This window comes from Triticum urartu, chromosome 4A (assembly GCF_056163025.1).
Source record: "Triticum urartu cultivar PI428250 chromosome 4A, HENAU_Tu73, whole genome shotgun sequence".
NCBI lineage: Eukaryota > Viridiplantae > Streptophyta > Magnoliopsida > Poales > Poaceae > Triticum > Triticum urartu.
The window spans coordinates 461,542,640-461,561,152 of record NC_141876.1 but is presented as its reverse complement, the minus strand read 5'-3'; the positions used below and the strand labels follow the sequence as shown (position 1 = coordinate 461,561,152).

General features: G+C 46.4%; 1 protein-coding gene across 2 annotated transcripts; it reads left to right on the top strand.

Annotated features, from left to right (window-relative positions):
* The first annotated feature begins 2,482 nt into the window (after positions 1-2,482).
* Positions 2,483-6,716, top strand: LOC125552111 (Ankyrin repeat family protein). 2 transcript variants are annotated; one of them, XM_048715589.2, is made up of 3 exons: positions 2,483-2,708; positions 3,434-3,837; positions 3,963-6,716. In XM_048715589.2, the coding sequence occupies exons 2-3, from the start codon at positions 3,501-3,503 to the stop codon at positions 5,246-5,248; spliced, it is 1,623 nt and encodes a 540-aa protein (XP_048571546.1). In that variant the 5' UTR covers positions 2,483-2,708; positions 3,434-3,500; the 3' UTR covers positions 5,249-6,716. The 2 variants fall into 2 exon arrangements, with proteins under 2 accessions (XP_048571546.1, XP_087374717.1); XM_087518591.1 differs by lacking the exon at positions 2,483-2,708 and adding an exon at positions 2,809-2,959.
* Positions 6,717-18,513: the final 11,797 nt, after the last annotated feature.

The following is an 18,513-nucleotide window of genomic DNA, read 5'->3' as shown; positions in this document are numbered from 1 at the left end:
GAAATAGTTTCATCATAAGTATCATGTATAGCAGAAGTGGCATCATCAATAACATGCGACATATCAGAACGAATAGCAGAAGCAGGTTTAGGTGTCGCAAGCTTACTCAAAACAGAAGGTGAATCAAGTGCGGAGCTAGATGGCAGTTCCTTACTTCCCCTCGTAGTTGAGGGATAAATCTTGGTTCTTGGATCTTTCAAGTTCTTCATAATGATAAGCAGATATAAATCCCGAGTGACTCAAAGAATAGAGCTATGCTCCCCGGCAACGGCGCCAGGAAATAGTCTTGATAACCCACAAGTATAGGGGATCGCAACAGTTTTCGAGGGTAAAGTATTCAACCCAAATTTATTGATTCGACACAAGGGGAGCCAAAGAATATTCTCAAGTATTAGCAGCTGAGTTGTCAATTCAACCACACCTGGAAACTTAGTATCTGCAGCAAAGTATTTAGTAGCAAAGTAATATGATAGTAGTGGTAACGGTAGTAAGAGGCAACAGTAGTAAAAGTAATGTTTTTGGTATTTTGTAGTGATGATAGCAATAGCAACGGAAAAGTAAATAAGCGAAGAACAATATATGGAAAGCTCGTAGGCAATGGATCGGTGATGGAGAATTATGTCGGATGCGGTTCATCATGTAACAGTCATAACCTAGGGTGAAACAAAACTAGCTCCAGTTCATCAATGTAATGTAGGCATGTATTCCGAATATAGTCGTACGTGCTTATGGAAAAGAACTTGCATGACATCTTTTGTCCTACCCTCCCGTGGCAGCAGGGTCCTTACGGAAACTAAGGGATATTAAGGCCTCCTTTTAATAGAGTACCGGAACAAAGCATTAGCACATAGTGAATACATGAACTCCTCAAACTACGGTCATCACCGGTAAGTATCCCGATTATTGTCACTTCGGGGTTAACAGATCATAACACATAATAGGTGACTATAGACTTGCAAGATAGGATCAAGAACTCTCATATATTGATGAAAACATAATAGGTTCAGATCTGAAATCATGGCACTCGGGCCCTAGTGACAAGCATTAAGCATAGTAAAGTCATAGCAACATCAATCTTAGAACATAGTGGATACTAGGAATCAAACCCTAACAAAACTAACTCGATTACATGATAGATCTCATCCAACCCATCACCGTCCAGCAAGTCTACGATGGAATTACTCACACACGGCGGTGAGCATCATGAAATTGGTGATGGAGGATAGTTGATAATGACGATGGCGACAGATTCCCCTCTCCGGAGCCCTGAACGGACTCCAGATCAGCCCTCCCGAGAGGTTTTAGGGCTTGGCGGCGGCTCCGTATCGTAAAACGCGATGAATTCTTCTCTCTGATTTTTCTCTCCCTGAAACACAATATATAGAGTTGGAGTTGGAGTCGGAGGAGCTTCAGGGTGCCCACGAGGTAGGGGGCGCGTTCTAGGGGGGCAGGCGCGCCCCCCACCCTCGTGGACAGGTGGTGGGCCCCCTGGCCTTCATCTTTTGCATGTATTTTTATATTTTCCAAAAAGTTGCTCCGTGAAGTTTCAGGTCATTCCGAAAACGTTTGCTTCTGCACATAAATAACACCATGGTAATTCTGCTGAAAACAGCATCAATCCGGGTTAGTTGCATTCAAATCATGCAAGTTAGAGTCCAAAACAAGGGCAAAAGTGTTTGGAAAAATAGATACGACGGAGACGTATCAGTTATCAGATACAATAATTAAAAGTTAGCAAAATATTACAAATAAATATTTCTTGAGGAACAAGATATTTGGAGCTCATCGACTTTTGCTGACAATTAAAATTCCTCAACTCTGGATGTCACCGATGTCGTTAGCGAGACGAAGAGGGGGGGAGGGGGGTTGAAGAGTAGAGAGAGAGAAAATGACAACAATACATCTTTCTCGCGTCCTGTTTTGTGCTCACGCCAGTTGAAGGGATCACTCCCCTCCGTTTAACCATCTCTCCCGCAATTCTGCGTGCCCTAATACTGATCACCAACGAGGCAGATGATGACGTCCAGGGAAGTCGTCATGCTGGCGTGTGGGGTGTGCTCCTACTGCTAGCGGCAACATGTCAACAAAATAACGCCTAGCATCACGTTGGATCATATCTCGTCCCAATCACGGCCGATGATACGTTGCCATGCCCGCACGGAGACCGCGGCGCACGGACCTGTCAGCGTCACCGGATGAGGCTGCACTGCTGCTGCGTCAACGGTCAACGACCACATCTTTCTCCCTCGATCCGATTCATTCTTAAAGCTCCCGGTCATCACCAAACCGGGAACTAAAGTAAAACGACACACATACACACTGCACTACACACGCGCAGGGAAGAAAACCAACAGAAACGAACAAAAGAAGCATAAAACGAGAAGGGAATCGACGGTCGCCGAACCATGCACCACCAACTGCCTCGCAGCTCACACTTCTTCTAGTAGTCCTGGTGGTCGTTGTCTTAATATAGGCACATAAAACCGAGGAAAAACGTTTCTGATCATTATTATTTTCACAAAAAATGATTCCATTTCCATGGCGGCCCATCCATTGATCATCCAGTTGCAGGTTTTCTAATCGATCCGGCCCTTGTCTCCTCTCCAGCTCTCCTTCGTATCATCCGCTCTGCCTCCGGTACGTGCGGATCGGTCGGGGCGGGGCGAGGGTCCCATGGCTCACATGGAGGCGCAGAGCTCGCCACGCCGGTATGTTTTTCCTGCTCCTGCCAGCAGCACGCACGTCCGCCGATCATGTGTGCCCCAATCCAATCCAATCCCCGTTCGTGGGAGCGCGGTGCCAATTAGGGGTTCTACCATATTGTAATGCGGGTTTGGATTCCAACCATGTGATTCCTAGGGCTGATGGATCCCCTTTGTGCTCCTTTCCTATGTGGCGTCGCTCGTCGCCTCTTCTTTATCGCAAAGCTTGCGGTGGCAATCAGTGGGGAACGAAAGAGGTTGCAATTGTATAGCCTGTGTTTTAGTAGAGAGAGAGAATGGGCATTTGGCATTGCGATCTTCCTTTTTCTGTAGATAGATGCCTAGTTTGATTTTCAACGTGTGCGAATGGAGGCGCCTTTGTGTGTGTGAGCAAATTAAATTGACGGGGTGGGGAGGGCACTCGCACAAGCACAACTCGCATGGCACTGCCTAGCTGGGTCTCATTTTACAATTGTTTGGTTCATACTTGCTTTTCTTCTCCATCGACTTTCGTTCACGCCTATCTCTTTTGCTCTTCCATACTCCCTTTTCGTAGATTTTATTTTGGCTCCGCGGTTAATGGGGTGGGAATGGTAGGGTACGTAATTTGGAATTCGGTAGGTGAATTCGCGCAAGTGGGCGAAAAGGAATGGAGGGAATGGACGACGAATGGCTGCTGATGGTGTTATGGGTGCCTCTGATGGACTGTTGTGCTCGTCTCATTCTCGCAGGGCTTGCCGCTAGCTAGCTAGCAAGTTTTGAGTGACGCGCCTCTGGTTTTGCCGCCAGGCCGAGGCAATGGACCCGGCCAGGGCGGCGCAGGCGGCGACGCGCCGCAAGAAGATGACCAAGCAGCTCACCGGGAAGCGGGACGACACGGCGCTGCACGGGGCGGCGCGCGCCGGGCTGCTCGTCGCCGTGCAGGAGACGCTGTCCGGCGCGTCGCCCGAGGAGCTGCGCGCGCTGCTGTCCAAGCAGAACACGGCCGGGGAGACGCCGCTGTTCGTCGCCGCCGAGTACGGCTACGTGGCCCTGGTCAACGAGATGGTCAAGTACCACGACGTCGCCACCGCCGGCATCAAGGCCCGCAGCGGCTACGACGCCCTCCACATTGCCGCCAAGCAGGGGGATGTAGGTACATCCATCGTCTACGTCTAGTCCCCTCTCGTCCTCTCACTCTCACTCTCACACGCACGCATCACGCGCCATCTTCATGGTTTAGACAATGATTCATGTTGCTTGCTTGCATGCATGGTGCAGAGGTGGTGAAGGAGCTGCTGCAGGCGCTGCCGGAGCTGGCCATGACGGTGGACGCGTCCAACACGACGGCGCTCAACACCGCGGCGACGCAGGGCCACATGGAGGTGGTGCGGCTGCTGCTGGAGGTGGACGGGACCCTGGCGCTGATCGCGCGGAGCAACGGCAAGACGGCGCTGCACTCGGCGGCGAGGAACGGGCACGTGCAGGTGGTGCGCGCGCTGCTGGAGGCGGAGCCCAGCATCGCGCTCCGGGTGGACAAGAAGGGGCAGACGGCGCTGCACATGGCCGCCAAGGGCACCAACCTCGACCTCGTGGACGCGCTCCTCGCCGCCGACCCCTCGCTGCTCAACCTCCCGGACAACAAGGGCAACACCGCGCTGCACATCGCCTCCCGCAAGGCGCGGCACCAGATCATCAAGCGTCTGCTCGAGCTGCCGGACACGAACCTCAAGGCGATCAACCGGGCCGCCGAGACGCCGCTGGACACGGCGGAGAAGATGGGCAACGGCGAGGTGGCCGGCGTGCTGACGGAGCACGGCGTGCAGTCGGCCCGCGCCCTGAGCCCCACGAGCGGCGGCAACCCGGCGCGCGAGCTGAAGCAGCAGGTGAGCGACATCAAGCACGAGGTGCACTCGCAGCTGGAGCAGACGCGGCAGACGCGGGTGCGGATGCAGGGGATCCAGAAGCGCATCAACAAGCTCCACGAGGAAGGGCTGAACAACGCCATCAACTCCACCACGGTGGTGGCTGTGCTGATCGCGACGGTGGCGTTCGCGGCCATCTTCACGGTGCCCGGCGAGTACGTGGACGCGGCCAGCCTGGGGCCGGGGCAGGAGCTGGGCGAGGCCAACATCGCCCACCAGACCCCCTTCATCATCTTCTTCGTGTTCGACTCGGTGGCGCTCTTCATCTCGCTGGCGGTGGTGGTGGTGCAGACGTCGGTGGTGGTGATCGAGCGGAAGGCCAAGAAGCAGATGATGGCGGTGATCAACAAGCTCATGTGGGTGGCCTGCGTGCTCATCAGCGTCGCCTTCCTGGCGCTGTCGTTCGTCGTCGTCGGGCGCGCGGAGCAGTGGCTGGCCGTCGCGGTCACCATCATGGGCGCCACCATCCTGGTCACCACCATCGGCACCATGCTCTACTGGGTCATCGCGCACCGGCTCGAGGCCAAGCGCATGCGCAACATCAAGCGCTCCTCGATGAGCCGCTCGCGCTCACACTCGGGGTCTGGGCTGTCGGAGCACGAGTGGGTCGACGAGGACTTCAAGAAAATGTACGCCATCTGATCATGATCATCCCCACGCCCTAGTGCAACATTGATTGCAGCACTTGATTTACCACGTACGATGACCCGAGGAGTAGCGATGATTGTAGTCGGGCTGACATTTTTATCCGGTAGCTCAGCTCATTGTGCATTACTAGTGTGCATTACTAGAGATCCCCTCTGCCCTGGAGTCGCTCCCGCAGGGGCGACTCGGGCGGCGCCAACCCTAGCCGCCGCCGGCCCCCCTCCCTTTCCCCTCTACCTCGTCGTCATCGGAGGGGGTCGCCGGCAAGCCGTGCGGCCGCCGAGGAAGGTGGCGGCGAGGATCTGCCTGCTCCGTCGCGTGCGGGGGGCTCTGGAGCCGAGGCGGCGGCCTCGGGTGGTGGTGCGACGCCGTTCTCAGCCAGCGGCGGCCGCGGGTGCTGGCCGGCTGCCTTGGCCGCTCGGGCGGCAAGGTGACGGCGGGTGGAGGCTGCTGGACGCCGGGTTGCGGGGGCCCCCGTCCAGATCTGACGCCTTCGCCTCCAACGCTCGGATCCCCTTTCAGATCCGGTTTTCGGTCGTCCCTGGCTGATGGCGCCGTGTTTGAAGCTGGGGCTGGGGGCGGTGTAGTGTCCAGAGAAATCCAGGCCGACTCAGCCGCCCACGACGGCGGCGACGCCCGCGGGCGCCGTCCCCTACATGTAGGCGCCGTTTTGGTACTTCCCTCCCCCTTTTGCCTTTCTCCCCTGCTCGTTTCCGGGTGAAAGCCAAAATCCATCTGGATTTGGCGGCAGCGACGCCCGTGGCGCCGTCTCCTTCATGAAGGTGCCGCCTTTGGTGAGTTTTGGGGCGATGGCGAGTCTGCTCCGTTGGTAGGCGTTCGGCGGCTACGTGGTTGGAGGCTGCGTTTAGGCTTCCTCCATTGCAGCTTTGTCATCAACAGTCTCGCGCCGTGCATTTGCTTCTCCTCGTGTGCAGCTCCTCTCAGTGCCAAGGTTCTCCTTGTTGAGCCCGGCGCTGCAGGTTGGCGGTGCTCTGGTTTGGTCTTCCCGGTGGCTTCGGTGGCGGTTATTCATCCTAGCTCTAGGGAGAGCGTTTGCATCTTCCGACAGATCGGCGCCTCGAGCCAGGCGAGGGGGCAGGGAGTCCCTTTCGGAGATGGAGAAGGGTGTATCCGTTTTGGCCGCAGCCCATGGAGCTGACAACGTGTTTCTTCCAATCTGCAAGCTGTGTCTCCTCAAGGCCTCCCTGGTGTCACTGAGCGAGGGATTGCGATCGATGGAGGGCTTCACTCTCTTCAAGCTGCTCCTAGGCTTTAGTTTTTCTTCATCTTTGCTTGTAGGTTGCGTGAAGCTAGCTAGCTGTTGCAGAGCACCATGTATCTCTTAGCTATTTTTTCTGCTCCTGTAAGTGGGTTGATGCTGTAATCCTGTCCGGTTGATGGCTTTGTTAATTCAAAGTCGGGCTCGTCGTGAGCCTTCGTTCTAAAAAAAATCATTTAAGCTGTTCACCGTTTGCTGAATGTTGATTAGAACGGGGAACGGGAGGAAGTACAGTAGCAAGGATGTTGTCAGTGCACTTTTTTTTTACTTCTTGTGTAGATTAATATACGACGATAGGAAAATTAATAAAAAAACAAAAACACAAATCAACGTTCCATTACTTTTTGTTTCGAGAAACTTCCAATCTATTCATCTTCAATTGTGACGGTACACAGAACAATAGAGGTATAAAAATTACAACCATGTCTGTGGACCACGTAGTGACAACTACAACATTGGAGCAAGCCGAAAGCGCGTTGCCGTCATCACCCCTCCCTCATCGGAGCCGAGCAAACCTTATTGTAATAGACAGTCGGGAAGTCGTCATGCTAAGACACCATAGAACCAGCGCAACAGGATAGCAACCATCGCCGATGAAGAAAGTCGTAGATCAGAAGGATCAAGTCTATAAACACCCGAACGAAGACGAACAAAGACCGGATCCAAACAGATCCATCGAAGACCAGCACCGACTAGATCCCACGAGATCCGATAGAGACAAATCTCCACACGCCCTCCGACAATGCTAGACGCACCATCGGGACGGGGATAGAATGTGGGAGACATTATTCCTACTAAGAGGCATCGCCGCCGCCACACAACCCCAACCAAGACGCTGGATCTAACAAGAATGAGAACGAGGTCTCTCCAGCCGGCGGGGGGCCGAGACCCTCCGCACCTCCATGGCCTAGAGGCCATCCGAGATGGGGCGGACCTGCGGCAAATGAATAGACTTTTGACCATATGGGTAGCTGAATTCTGATCTGCCGACTAAGTCACTCTGCTTCGTTTTTTCCGACAAGGTGCTTTTTATTGACTCATAGTGTAGCATCGAGGGATACAATCATAACAAGCATACAACTGGCCTCTACTACTAGGATGCACACAACCAACACACAAAATCACATCGGCAAAAAGCAAAGTCATATAAAACCGAGGCTATGCCTAGCCGCATGAAGAAAAAGAAGAATAATAAGAAGAAAACGAAGCGATCAAAACAGCTATCGATAATATACCACAATGACCATATGTACCATCCATCTTTTGACAACATATAGACTACGAGAAAGATTCTCCGAAGACGATGCCTCCATGAAGGGAACAACGCGCATATGCCACCATCGTCGGATCAAACTATCGAAGGTCAGATCATGGTTCACCCTGAAGATCACGGTCGACGAAACTCCAAGCAATGCCTTCATCAAGGTAACAACGCAAAATACACAGGCATTGCTAAGTATAACTAACAAGGGCCACACTTAGGGTTTTCACCCCAGAGCTCGAGACCGGGTACTTGAGAAGCACCACCCAACAGAAGTCATTATATGAAGTCTCCGCCACTTGCCACTGTCCTAGCAGCTGCATACGCGTACAGCCCGACAGATGACCATGCCCAGGCGAGAAAATAGTCAAGCTACGACAAAAGTTGCTTGCCATCGCACAATGAAATGATTGACAAGGGAGGAAGGTCGCCGGCACTGCCAAAATTCCATATTCGGGACGATCCAGAGTCCCCGCACCGTCCTCACAAGTGGCGGCCAATAGCTAATCCGAATCAGACAACAACAACACACCGCCACTACCTCTGCCATCCTCATATGCGGCAGTATATGAAACTGCGGGGAAGGACACATATACCGCCATGCATCGACCACAGCGACACGGATCAACCGAGGCATGAATGGCCACGGAACCGCTAGTCCACAAAGGAACCATCAATTGCTCCGCACCATTAGCTGCAGATCTGGACTAATATGACTTCGGCATACATCATCATTGCCACCAGATTGAAAGTTCCAAGCTGTTCGCACACGAACACGTCACCGTGTACCTCCAACGCCGAGGGTGATGCACCGCAGCTCACGTCGAAGGAGACCCGTCCGGAAGCGTGGTACGCAAGCAATCCGGCGGGTGCTTTTCAGGACCCGAAACCCCACGCGCCCGGGAGGGACCCCGTCTGGACATGCGGCGGCTATGGGCTACCCTAGGTTGGTTCGCCCGCCCCTAGAGCCTCAAGGATCACCGCCGTGCAATGAAGAATGAATGAAGAACGAGAGAGAAAGAACAAGGGAGAGATGTAAAACTAGGGTAAAAAGTAGATGCGTTTTGCGATTGTGTGTTGTTGTTGAATCGGCCGTCACCCCTTGGGTATATAAGAGGCGGCTGGACTTCCCGTGCAAGGAAAAGGTTTGGATTCACGTCCAAAACCCTAGTCAAATTCGGATTGGTTTTGTCCGAACTTTCCAAAACTGTTCGGTTTAAACTGGCTGTACCTTGCGGGTCCTTTTTGTGGTGGTAAACGATCTCGGATGGAAACGAGTCCAAGAAATCTTGACCGTTTCGACGAGATGAACAACTTTCGTGTTGAACGTTTTTTTCATAAAAGGTCATCTCGAGGGTCAAATCGCTCGCGCAAAACAGCTAATTATTCACGCAGCTCATCAGACATACCCACATATGTGTCTGGTTCCGGGCGTCATATTTTGCTCACTGGAGGGTCACGCTGTGCGGGCTCTAACTTTTGCATACGACCTCGGATTGGGATGATCTTTATATTAAAATCGATTGTTTCGACGAGATGAAGACAATCCGTGTAGAAACTTCTCCCATATGAGGCCATCTTGGGGGCGTAATCAGCCGAATAGTGTTCTGAATACAAAATCTGAGTACTTCGAACACAACTTCGGCCTTAGAGATGAGACCAGATGACTATGGCCCAAATATCAAAGGTTTTCCTTTTGACGATACGGAACTTTCTCATTTTGAGCACTTCTCCATTTGAGGCCATCTTAATTAAGTTCTTCGCCGTGCCAAAATCTGGTGTCAACACATGCCCCCCTGTTTTTCGGCAAACTTGTGTGCCGAAAAATAACTTGCATGATGCTTTTCATAAGGACGATGTCAACACTCCATTGGCCATTTTATGTGCTTAGGGCGATAATTTCTATATCGACCATGTTTAACTTCTTGTTTACATCATACCCTGGAACCGATTACCACCAATCGGCTTTAAAGAGATGGGAATGAACCCGTTCCTCGTAGCACTAAGGAAATCAAACTCCGAGAGGTCACGCCGTGTTAAGCAAGTAACATCCGGATGATTCCAATCCACCGATGCATCGGCCAAAGCAACACAAGCCGAATTATCCGCGTGAATGACTTCTACCTCATCATCGACTCACTGTATTAAGAATTGATGCATGGTAGATGGCACACATTGGTTAGCATGAACCCAATCGCGGCCTAATATAACATTATACTTACCTTGCACCTCGGCGATGAAGAATGTGGTGGCCAAAGTTTTGCTTCCCACGGTGAGTTTCATGCACATCACACCTTTGGCCTCTGTCTTTTCTTTACCCTCAAATCCATTAAGTACCATATTGGTCTTCATCAATGCATCATTATCTAAACCCAACTTCTTGAAGACCGAGTAGGGCATAAGATTTACCAAAACACCACCATCAACGAGCATCCTAGCAACCGGCGATCCGTTAATATGACCTTTGAGGTACAATGGCTTCAAGTGTTTCACCGGTTCTTTTGGCTTCTCGAAGATAGCGTTCTTTGGACCAAAATCCATTTGAGCCACCTCCCCTTATTCACCATCTCATCTTCATCCCACAATGTGTATATTGGGCTCAAAGTTTCCTCAATTGAAGGGGATTTTTCAGGTGGTGTGGACGATGTAATAGGGGTCGCATCATCCTCTTTTGGTGGTGAAGGTGTTGCTGCAGCTAATGTAGAAGCATCTGTGTTTTGTTTTTGTTTAGGCCTCCACACTTGTCTTGTGAGTGCCATGGGCCGAATTTCACTTAACAATTCGTCCATTTGCCTCGCCTCTTTGTGCTCTACCTTCTCTTGGTTCCTCATGCGTTGTAATCTCCTTTTCATGGTCTTGGTTAAACCGGGAGGACACCACTTAGGTTGAGTATATTTGGGATCCCTTGGTTTGGCCCTGCTTGTGCTTGCCTCATGATCACTAACCATGGAACCCTGCTGAACAATAACAATATCACAATTAGAAGTAGCCAGATTGCCAACAACCGGCTTTTCGATCTCCTTTTGCTTGTCACATTCTACAATTTCCGCATTACGTGACTTAACACGCCACATTTTTTTTGTTGGCCTTACTTGGAGAAATTTTTGTTGGTCGATTAGCACCATAGCTCAAATGACCTTGTGTGGGATAATAAAGCCTCTTGCGAGCAGGCCTTCTAGGTGCTGCCCACCCCATATGAAAAGCATAAGGAGCCATTGGGGGCTGCCACCATCCTTGATTGAAGTCTCTCATGTAATATGGCACATAGGAGGGTTGTGACATCCATGGTGTCGGTGCCCATGGCCCATATGGCCTTGCATAGCATCGAAACTCTTGTTCCGGAGGTGATCTTGAACGCTTTGAATATGATGGCCGATTAGAGCTAGAACCGGCCGCTTGACTTGCATATTTTTGGATAGCAAAATATCAAAAGTTGGCCTGATTCGCTTGCGCTTAGCTTCACTCTTTCCCCACTTGCCAACTTCTGAATTCTTGGGCTTGATAAATTTAACATGAGTATCTTCTTGTACTTGTGGTTGCCCCCCGGGTGCAAGATTTATGGTGATCTTCAATACTTCCTTGCCATCGGGTTGCTTATCAAGCACAACCTCTCGTCCCAAGACTTTGTCACCCTCCTTGCCTTTCCTGGGTTCACCAATAAAAACATTAGCTTTATTAGCAGATTCGGCTATGCTAGGCCGAATCAACATTTTCTTTCCCTCCAAGTCCATGGTGTTTATCGGGAAAGGCTGTTTATCAACTTGCATCTCAGCAAAATTCAATCGTCCGTCATTAATGGCCAATTGTATCTGTCGTCGGAAAACATTGCAATCGTTAGTAGCACGAGAAAATGAATTATGATACTTGCAATAAGAACGCCGTTTCAGATCCTCAAACGGTGGTATAGTGTGTGATATTCTAATCATCTTATCTTGCAAGAGAGCATCAAATATTTTATCACACTTTGATATATCAAAAGTAAACCTCATCTCCTCATCACGATTCTTGCGAATCGGCTTAAGAGCATTGCACATATAGGGTTTGGCCTTTGAGGACCAAACAAATTCAGTAGTATAGACATCAACCTCATCGTATGAATTATCATCATTGTGTTCAACCATATGCATTCTAGGACGATCGGTTGTAGACCTATGGACCTCTTTACTTCGACTCTCTTTGGCCAAAGCTTTTTTGTAAGACTTGATTAATGCTCAAAAACTCATAGCTTTCTAGCCTCTCTTTAATGTGAGTTTTCAAACCATTAAGAACAAGATCTGCCAAGTCTCTCTCAATTATCACTAAGCTATAACATCGGTTTTTATATCTCTAAATCTCTTGACATAATCGGTGACCGATTCATCATGTTTCTGCCTAACCGATGTAAGATGTGACAACTTTAGCTCATTATCACCGCTATAAAAGTGATCATGAAACTTTTGCTCTAATTGCGACCATAAGAAAATTGAGCTATGTGGTAAAGCAGCAAACCATGAAAATGTGGTACCAGTTAAAGATAATGGAAATAAACGCACTTTCAATTCTTCTATGGAACCTGCTTCACCCAACTGCGCTAGATACTGACTAACATGCTCCCAAGTTGTTTTCGTACCCTCACCACTAAATTTAACAAAATCAGGAACCTTATAACCTTGAGGGTAAGAAATTGCATCAACGTGTTCAGGATAAGGCTTTTGGTACACACGACTCTTTACTTTCGGCTCATTTCCGAAAATTTCTAGAAACATCTTATGCAAATCCTCCCTTAATTTAGCTAAAATTGGATCCGAGGTAGATGAAGATGTTTGTGGCAATGACATAGGAGCAACCTGACTACTAGCTATTGGTGCAACTTGTGGGATGAACGCCGAACCATAATCCGGCAGAAGACCAAACATGCTTGCACCTATGGGTGGTCTGACAAAGTGATTCGGCGTTGACGCCGAATTGGGCACACTCATAATAGGATTAGAGTATGTAGGTGGAGCCACAAGCTGGTTGGTTTGAGTAGGGTAAAAATTTAATGGCATATTATATTGTTGTTGCATAGGTGGTGCCGATGAAATAGGTAAAATTGGACTAGGGTTTTCATACATATCAACAGTACCACTAGATGATGGAGGCATATTTTTCTAAGCATTAGCACTAGCCACAAAAGAATTATATGCCATCACATTACCCTTACTAACAAGGCTTTCAATCACAACCACTTGCTCCGGAGAAAAAACTTTACTCACAGTGATTACATCTTATTCGTCGATGAGGGGAGGAAGATTGACGTTTCCAACCGGAGTGATGTTGCCTTGACGGTCCTTCTTGAAACTTGAAAGAAACGCTTCCAAATCCTCCTCCTCACGCTTCTTCTTGAGTGCCTCAAAATCCTCTTCACGCTGCTTCTTGCGTGCTTCGTAGGCTTGGCGATGTTCATCCGATAGTTCATCAAGACCGGGCTTAATGATGTTATCGGCGTCAACTTCTGAGGGCTTGGGGAGATTAGACATGGTTGATGATGATTCTTGATCTTTCGTCCCCAGCGGAGTCGCCAAAAAGTGTGTTCGCAAACGAACACGTCACCGTGTACCTTCAACGCCGAGGGTGATGCACCGCAGCTCACGTCGAAGGAGACCCGTCCGGATGCGCGGTACACAAGCAATCCGGCGGGTGCTTTTCAGGACGCGAAACCTCACGCGCCCGGGAGGGACCCCGCCTGGACGTGCGGCGGCTATGGGCTGCCCTAGGTCGGTTCTCCCGCCCCTAGAGCCTCGAGGATCGCCGCCTTGCAATGAAGAACGAACGAAGAACGGAGAGAAAGAACAAGGGAGAGATGTAAAACTAGGGTAAAACGTAGATGCGTTTTGCGATTGTGTATTGTTGTTCAATCGGCCGTCACCCCTTGGGTATATAAGAGGCGGCTGGACTTCCCGTGCAAGGAAAAGGTTTGGATTCACGTCCAAAACCCTAGTCAAATTCGGATTGGTTTTGTCCGAACTTTCCAAAACTGTTCGGTTTAAACTGGTTGTACCTTGCGGATCCTTTTTGTGGTGGTAAACGATTTCGGATAGAAACGAGTCCAAAAGCAATCTTGACCGTTTCGACGAGACGAACAACTTTCACGTTGAACGTTTTTTAATAAGAGGTCATCTCGAGGGTCAAATCGCTCGCGCAAAATAGCTAATTATTCACGCAACTCATCAGACATACCCACATATGTGTCTGGTTCCGGGCGTCATATTTTGCTCACTGGAGGATCGCGTTGTGCGGCCTCTAACTTTTGCATACGACCTCGGATTGGGACGATTTTTATATTAAAATCAATCGTTTCGACGAGACGGAGACAATCCGTGTAGAAACTTTTCCCATATGAGGCCATCTTGGGGGCGTAATCAGCCGAATAGTGTTCTGAATACAAAATCTGCGTACTTCAAACACAACTTCGGCCTTAGAGATGAGATCGGATGACTATGACCCAAATATCAAAGTTTTTTCTTTTGATGATACAGAACTTTCTCACTTTGAGCACTTCTCCATTTGAGGCCATCTTAATTAAGTTCTTCGCCGTGCCAAAATCTCGTGTCAACACAAGCCCCCACAGGCGCCAACTGCCCAGCCGATGTCGCGCCCACCGGGACAACCGCTCGCGGGAGGTAGCATCAATCCCGGCCGGCACCCCCATCAACATGCGGGCTATACCACGGGCTCTATTGTCGTGGTTGTATTAGTGTTTGAAAAGAAGTTTAAATTTTTGACTAAGAGGAACATACCAAAACAAGAAATTTTTAGTATGGTGATTTTTCAACTCAAACTTCAAGCTTTTGAGGACCAACACCTTGTACTTAAACCAAAACTTATAACTCGAAAATTGAAGATTTTCTCTCACGATATGATTTCAGCACTCGAAACACTCAAAAAGAAACTTCACCTTCGATAAGCTGGGATGGACTACACAAAGGGTGGGTGGGTGCGGGCGGAGCATTTCCTATTTGGTGTTTATGAGCCGAATAATTCAAAAATGATACGCCCCACACACCGATTTTTTTATATAGGCCGGCCCATAAGCTTCCCGAGCTTGGTTTTTCGGAAGCGCTTCCAGCCCATAATTTTTTCCTACGTGCTACGGTTTGGAAAGATTCTACAAGCTTTCCACTCAGTTATTATTGTTTTCTATTGGTTATACTAGTTTTTTGTGTTTTTTTTCTTTTTCTTCTTCTTTTTTATTTTTTTGCTTTCACTTTTTAAAATTCTTTGATGTTTCTTAAATACTTCCTTCTTTCCGGTTTATATGGCTTATCTCAAAATTTTAGTTTTTCCATTTTATAAGGCTCAATTTGGTTGTTCCTCATTACAAGTTCAGATTCTACGATGCATTAAATCATTGCATGCAAGTATTAAGAGAAAATTGATCAACACATGTACTTTATGCATGCATGCATTGCAATTAATGCATTGGTAAATATAAGTTTTTGAGGAAAAAAGAGCATTAATTGGGTGCTTTTGCAAACTACAAAAAGTATTCCACCACTCACCATCTATCCTGGTTGGTGATATTTTTGAATTGAGTCCTATAAACCGGAAATGAGGGAGTATGTGTCTTTCTCCAAATTCGTGAATTTACAAATTTTTTTCAAAATTGCCAAAAATTTCCAAGTCATGAACATTTTCAAATCCGTGGAGTGTTTTCACATTAAAAAACGTTTCAAATTCGTGAACTTGTTCAAACTCATGAACTTTTTCCGAAAAAACTTCAAATTCATGAACTTTTTTCAATACCTGAGAATACTTTTTGGAATTCGGGTTGATTACAATTTAATTTAGGATTTTTTTAAATTTATAAAAGTCTGATTTTTATTTTTTACCTGAGAAAGGAGAGTCGGAACTGCGAACGTCGAGGGAAAGAAAAATGAACGAACAGGCGAGCCAGCGAACTTAGACCAGCAGAGCGGGGGCGATTTTCTATTTGATCGGCCCATTCGAACGAGCTCCTCATATGCGCTATAGCGACAATATTGCGCTTAAGGCGTGTAGAAGGGGTGCGACTATGTCTCGATTTATACTATGAGACAATAGCTCGGCTCGCCTAGAGAGGAGCTGGTAGCCACCGAGTAGCCATGTGCGCCCGTCATGCTGATGTCATGCAACATGTTATTATTTTTTTATTTTCCTTTTAATTTATATTTTGAAAAATTCTAAATACATATATTTCAAAACTTAATTTGTTTAAAGTTTTGAAAATGCTCTTCACGCATTTAAAAATGTGCATGTGGTGTAAATATAATTTTCTACCATTATAAAATGTACGTAATAGTGAATTTTTTTTACACATTTCAAAAAAAGGTTCATGAAAGTTTCAATTTTTTTACAATTAAACAACATTTTTCATGTTATTCGAACAAATGTTCTGTACCATTAAAAAGTTATGTATGTGATATTTTTTTAAAACAAATCACCTGTTTCAAAACATTATCATGACTTTTAATAAAATAATACAATGTAAAACAATTTTCACATTTTAAAAAAATCCGTACCAATGTGAAAAATGTACCTGACATTTAAAAATTAAGTTTGGCACATTTTAAAAATATGAATGAAATTTAAAAAAAAATGTGCACGTAGTTTTAGAAAAATATTGCGTACCATTCAGAAAAATAACGTGTATTTTAAAAGTTTTTGACATTTATTCTAAAATTGTTCCAAACATGTATTTAAAAAGATATTAATAATTTATATAAAAATGTTTAACGTGTATAAATAATGTTACACGTGTACACTAAAATGTACGGCTTGTATTAAAGAATTGTGTACATCCGTTTCAAAAGAAAAATGAACAATATTAAAATAATAAATAAATGAAGAAAAAAGTGAAGAATCGATAATGAACCATAGAGAACAAAAAAAGCAACAACAAAAACAATAAAAACTAAAAATACAAAGGAAAAATAGATAAACCAAACACGTATAAGAAAACGAGCAGAAAAAATCAGGGCGCAAAAAATAAAAATGTTGGTACCTGCGTCAGCAGCAAAAGCCATTCATAGGAACGCTGAAGGCGAGACAGAGTTCTGTCTTGGAGTAAGCGATAAGTAGCCTTCGCACTATAGGGGAGAGTTCCCGACGGCAGACGCGGGGGGAGGGGGGGGGGGGGGAGGGTGACTATGTCTCGCTGAAGGGCGAGCAAGCTGGGCGGCCCACTAGCGCGTGAGACCACAACCTATTTTCCAATTTTTTACATCCTTAATTTTACCTTTTTCTTTTATTTTTGGACTTTTTAATACTTTAAAATATTCTATATATATTTAAAAAACACTCTTCAAAAAACATTTGAAAAATGTTGAGAAAGTATTTAAAACATTTGAACAACTATTCGAAAAATGCTCAACAAGTATTTGAAAAAATGTTATCGTGTATATAAAAATGTTAAAAAAGTATTTGAAAAATGTAGAACAATTATTCAAAAAATGAAGAACAAGTATTTAAAAAAATGTTGAACATCTATTTGAAAGAAATGTTGATCATGTATGTAAAAATGTTGAACAAGTATTTTAAAATATTGGAAAAATATTTTGAAAAATTTTGAATACAAATTTGAAAAAATATTGAACAAGTATTTGAAAAAATATTGATCATATATATATAAATGTTGAACAGGTATTTAAAAAAAATTCAAAATTTATTTTAAAAATGTTGAACAAGTTTTTGAAAAATGTTGATCATGTATATAAGAATGTAGAATGAAAAACAAAAAGAAACAAGAAAACCAAAAAAATGAAAACAAAGAAAGAAACAAAAACAACCAAAAGAAAAAGGAAATGAATAAAATAAAGAAACAAATGAAAAAAACATGCAGAAGAAAAAAACCCAAAGAAAACAAAAAATTTGAGAAAACCAGGCTATTTTTCTCTATAAGTTTTTTTTTGAGGTGTAGCTAGGGTTTTATTCATCAACCAAAATTGACGGGATACAAATGATGTCTGGTGTGTTCCCTAGCCACACATGTCGACCGATAGGGAGTGTCGAGGATGCTTTTGCCAAAGCATGAGCCTCACAATTCGCCTCCCTATTTTCAAAACGAAAACTAACTTTAACAAAGTTTAAAGATCTATCCTTAATCTCTTCGACGATACAAGCATAAGAAGATGATTGCGCAGCGCCATTGATGTCTGAGACGACTTGCATGCAATCCGACGCTATGATCACATGTGATAGATGAAGATCTTGAGCAAGGGCGAGTGCCTCGTTGCATGCTTGGGCCTCCAGACTTGCAGCATTCATCGCGAACACGGTGCTAAGTCCTGGGTCGACCCTCTTCTCGCACCATTAATCTCGTTATTTTTTTAAGTGCATTTTATTGGGCCGGCCTGTTACTGTGCATTTGACGCGGGGGTTTCTTCCAGCCTCGCTTAAAGCAAGATAGCGCTCGCAGACCGCAGATCCTATTTGACGCTCGTTAGCGTCAAAAAAGGTCGTCCCTTCGCTGAAGCGAACATCTGGTTGGGCCGGCCCTTATACGGGATTCGTGTATTCGTCGTTCGCTGTCTCTTCCTTCGCTGTTTCCTGCCGGGTTTTTTTTCGTTTTCTTCTGTGGTTTTTTGCTTCTGTTTTTTCAATGCTTTGTCCGGTTTTCACAGGTTTTGTTCTGGGTTATTTTTGTTTTGGTTCCATTTTCCTTTGGTTTTTTCTTTTTCGTTTACTTTCTTTTATCTTTTTTTCTTCTTCTCTTTTTGTTGCGTT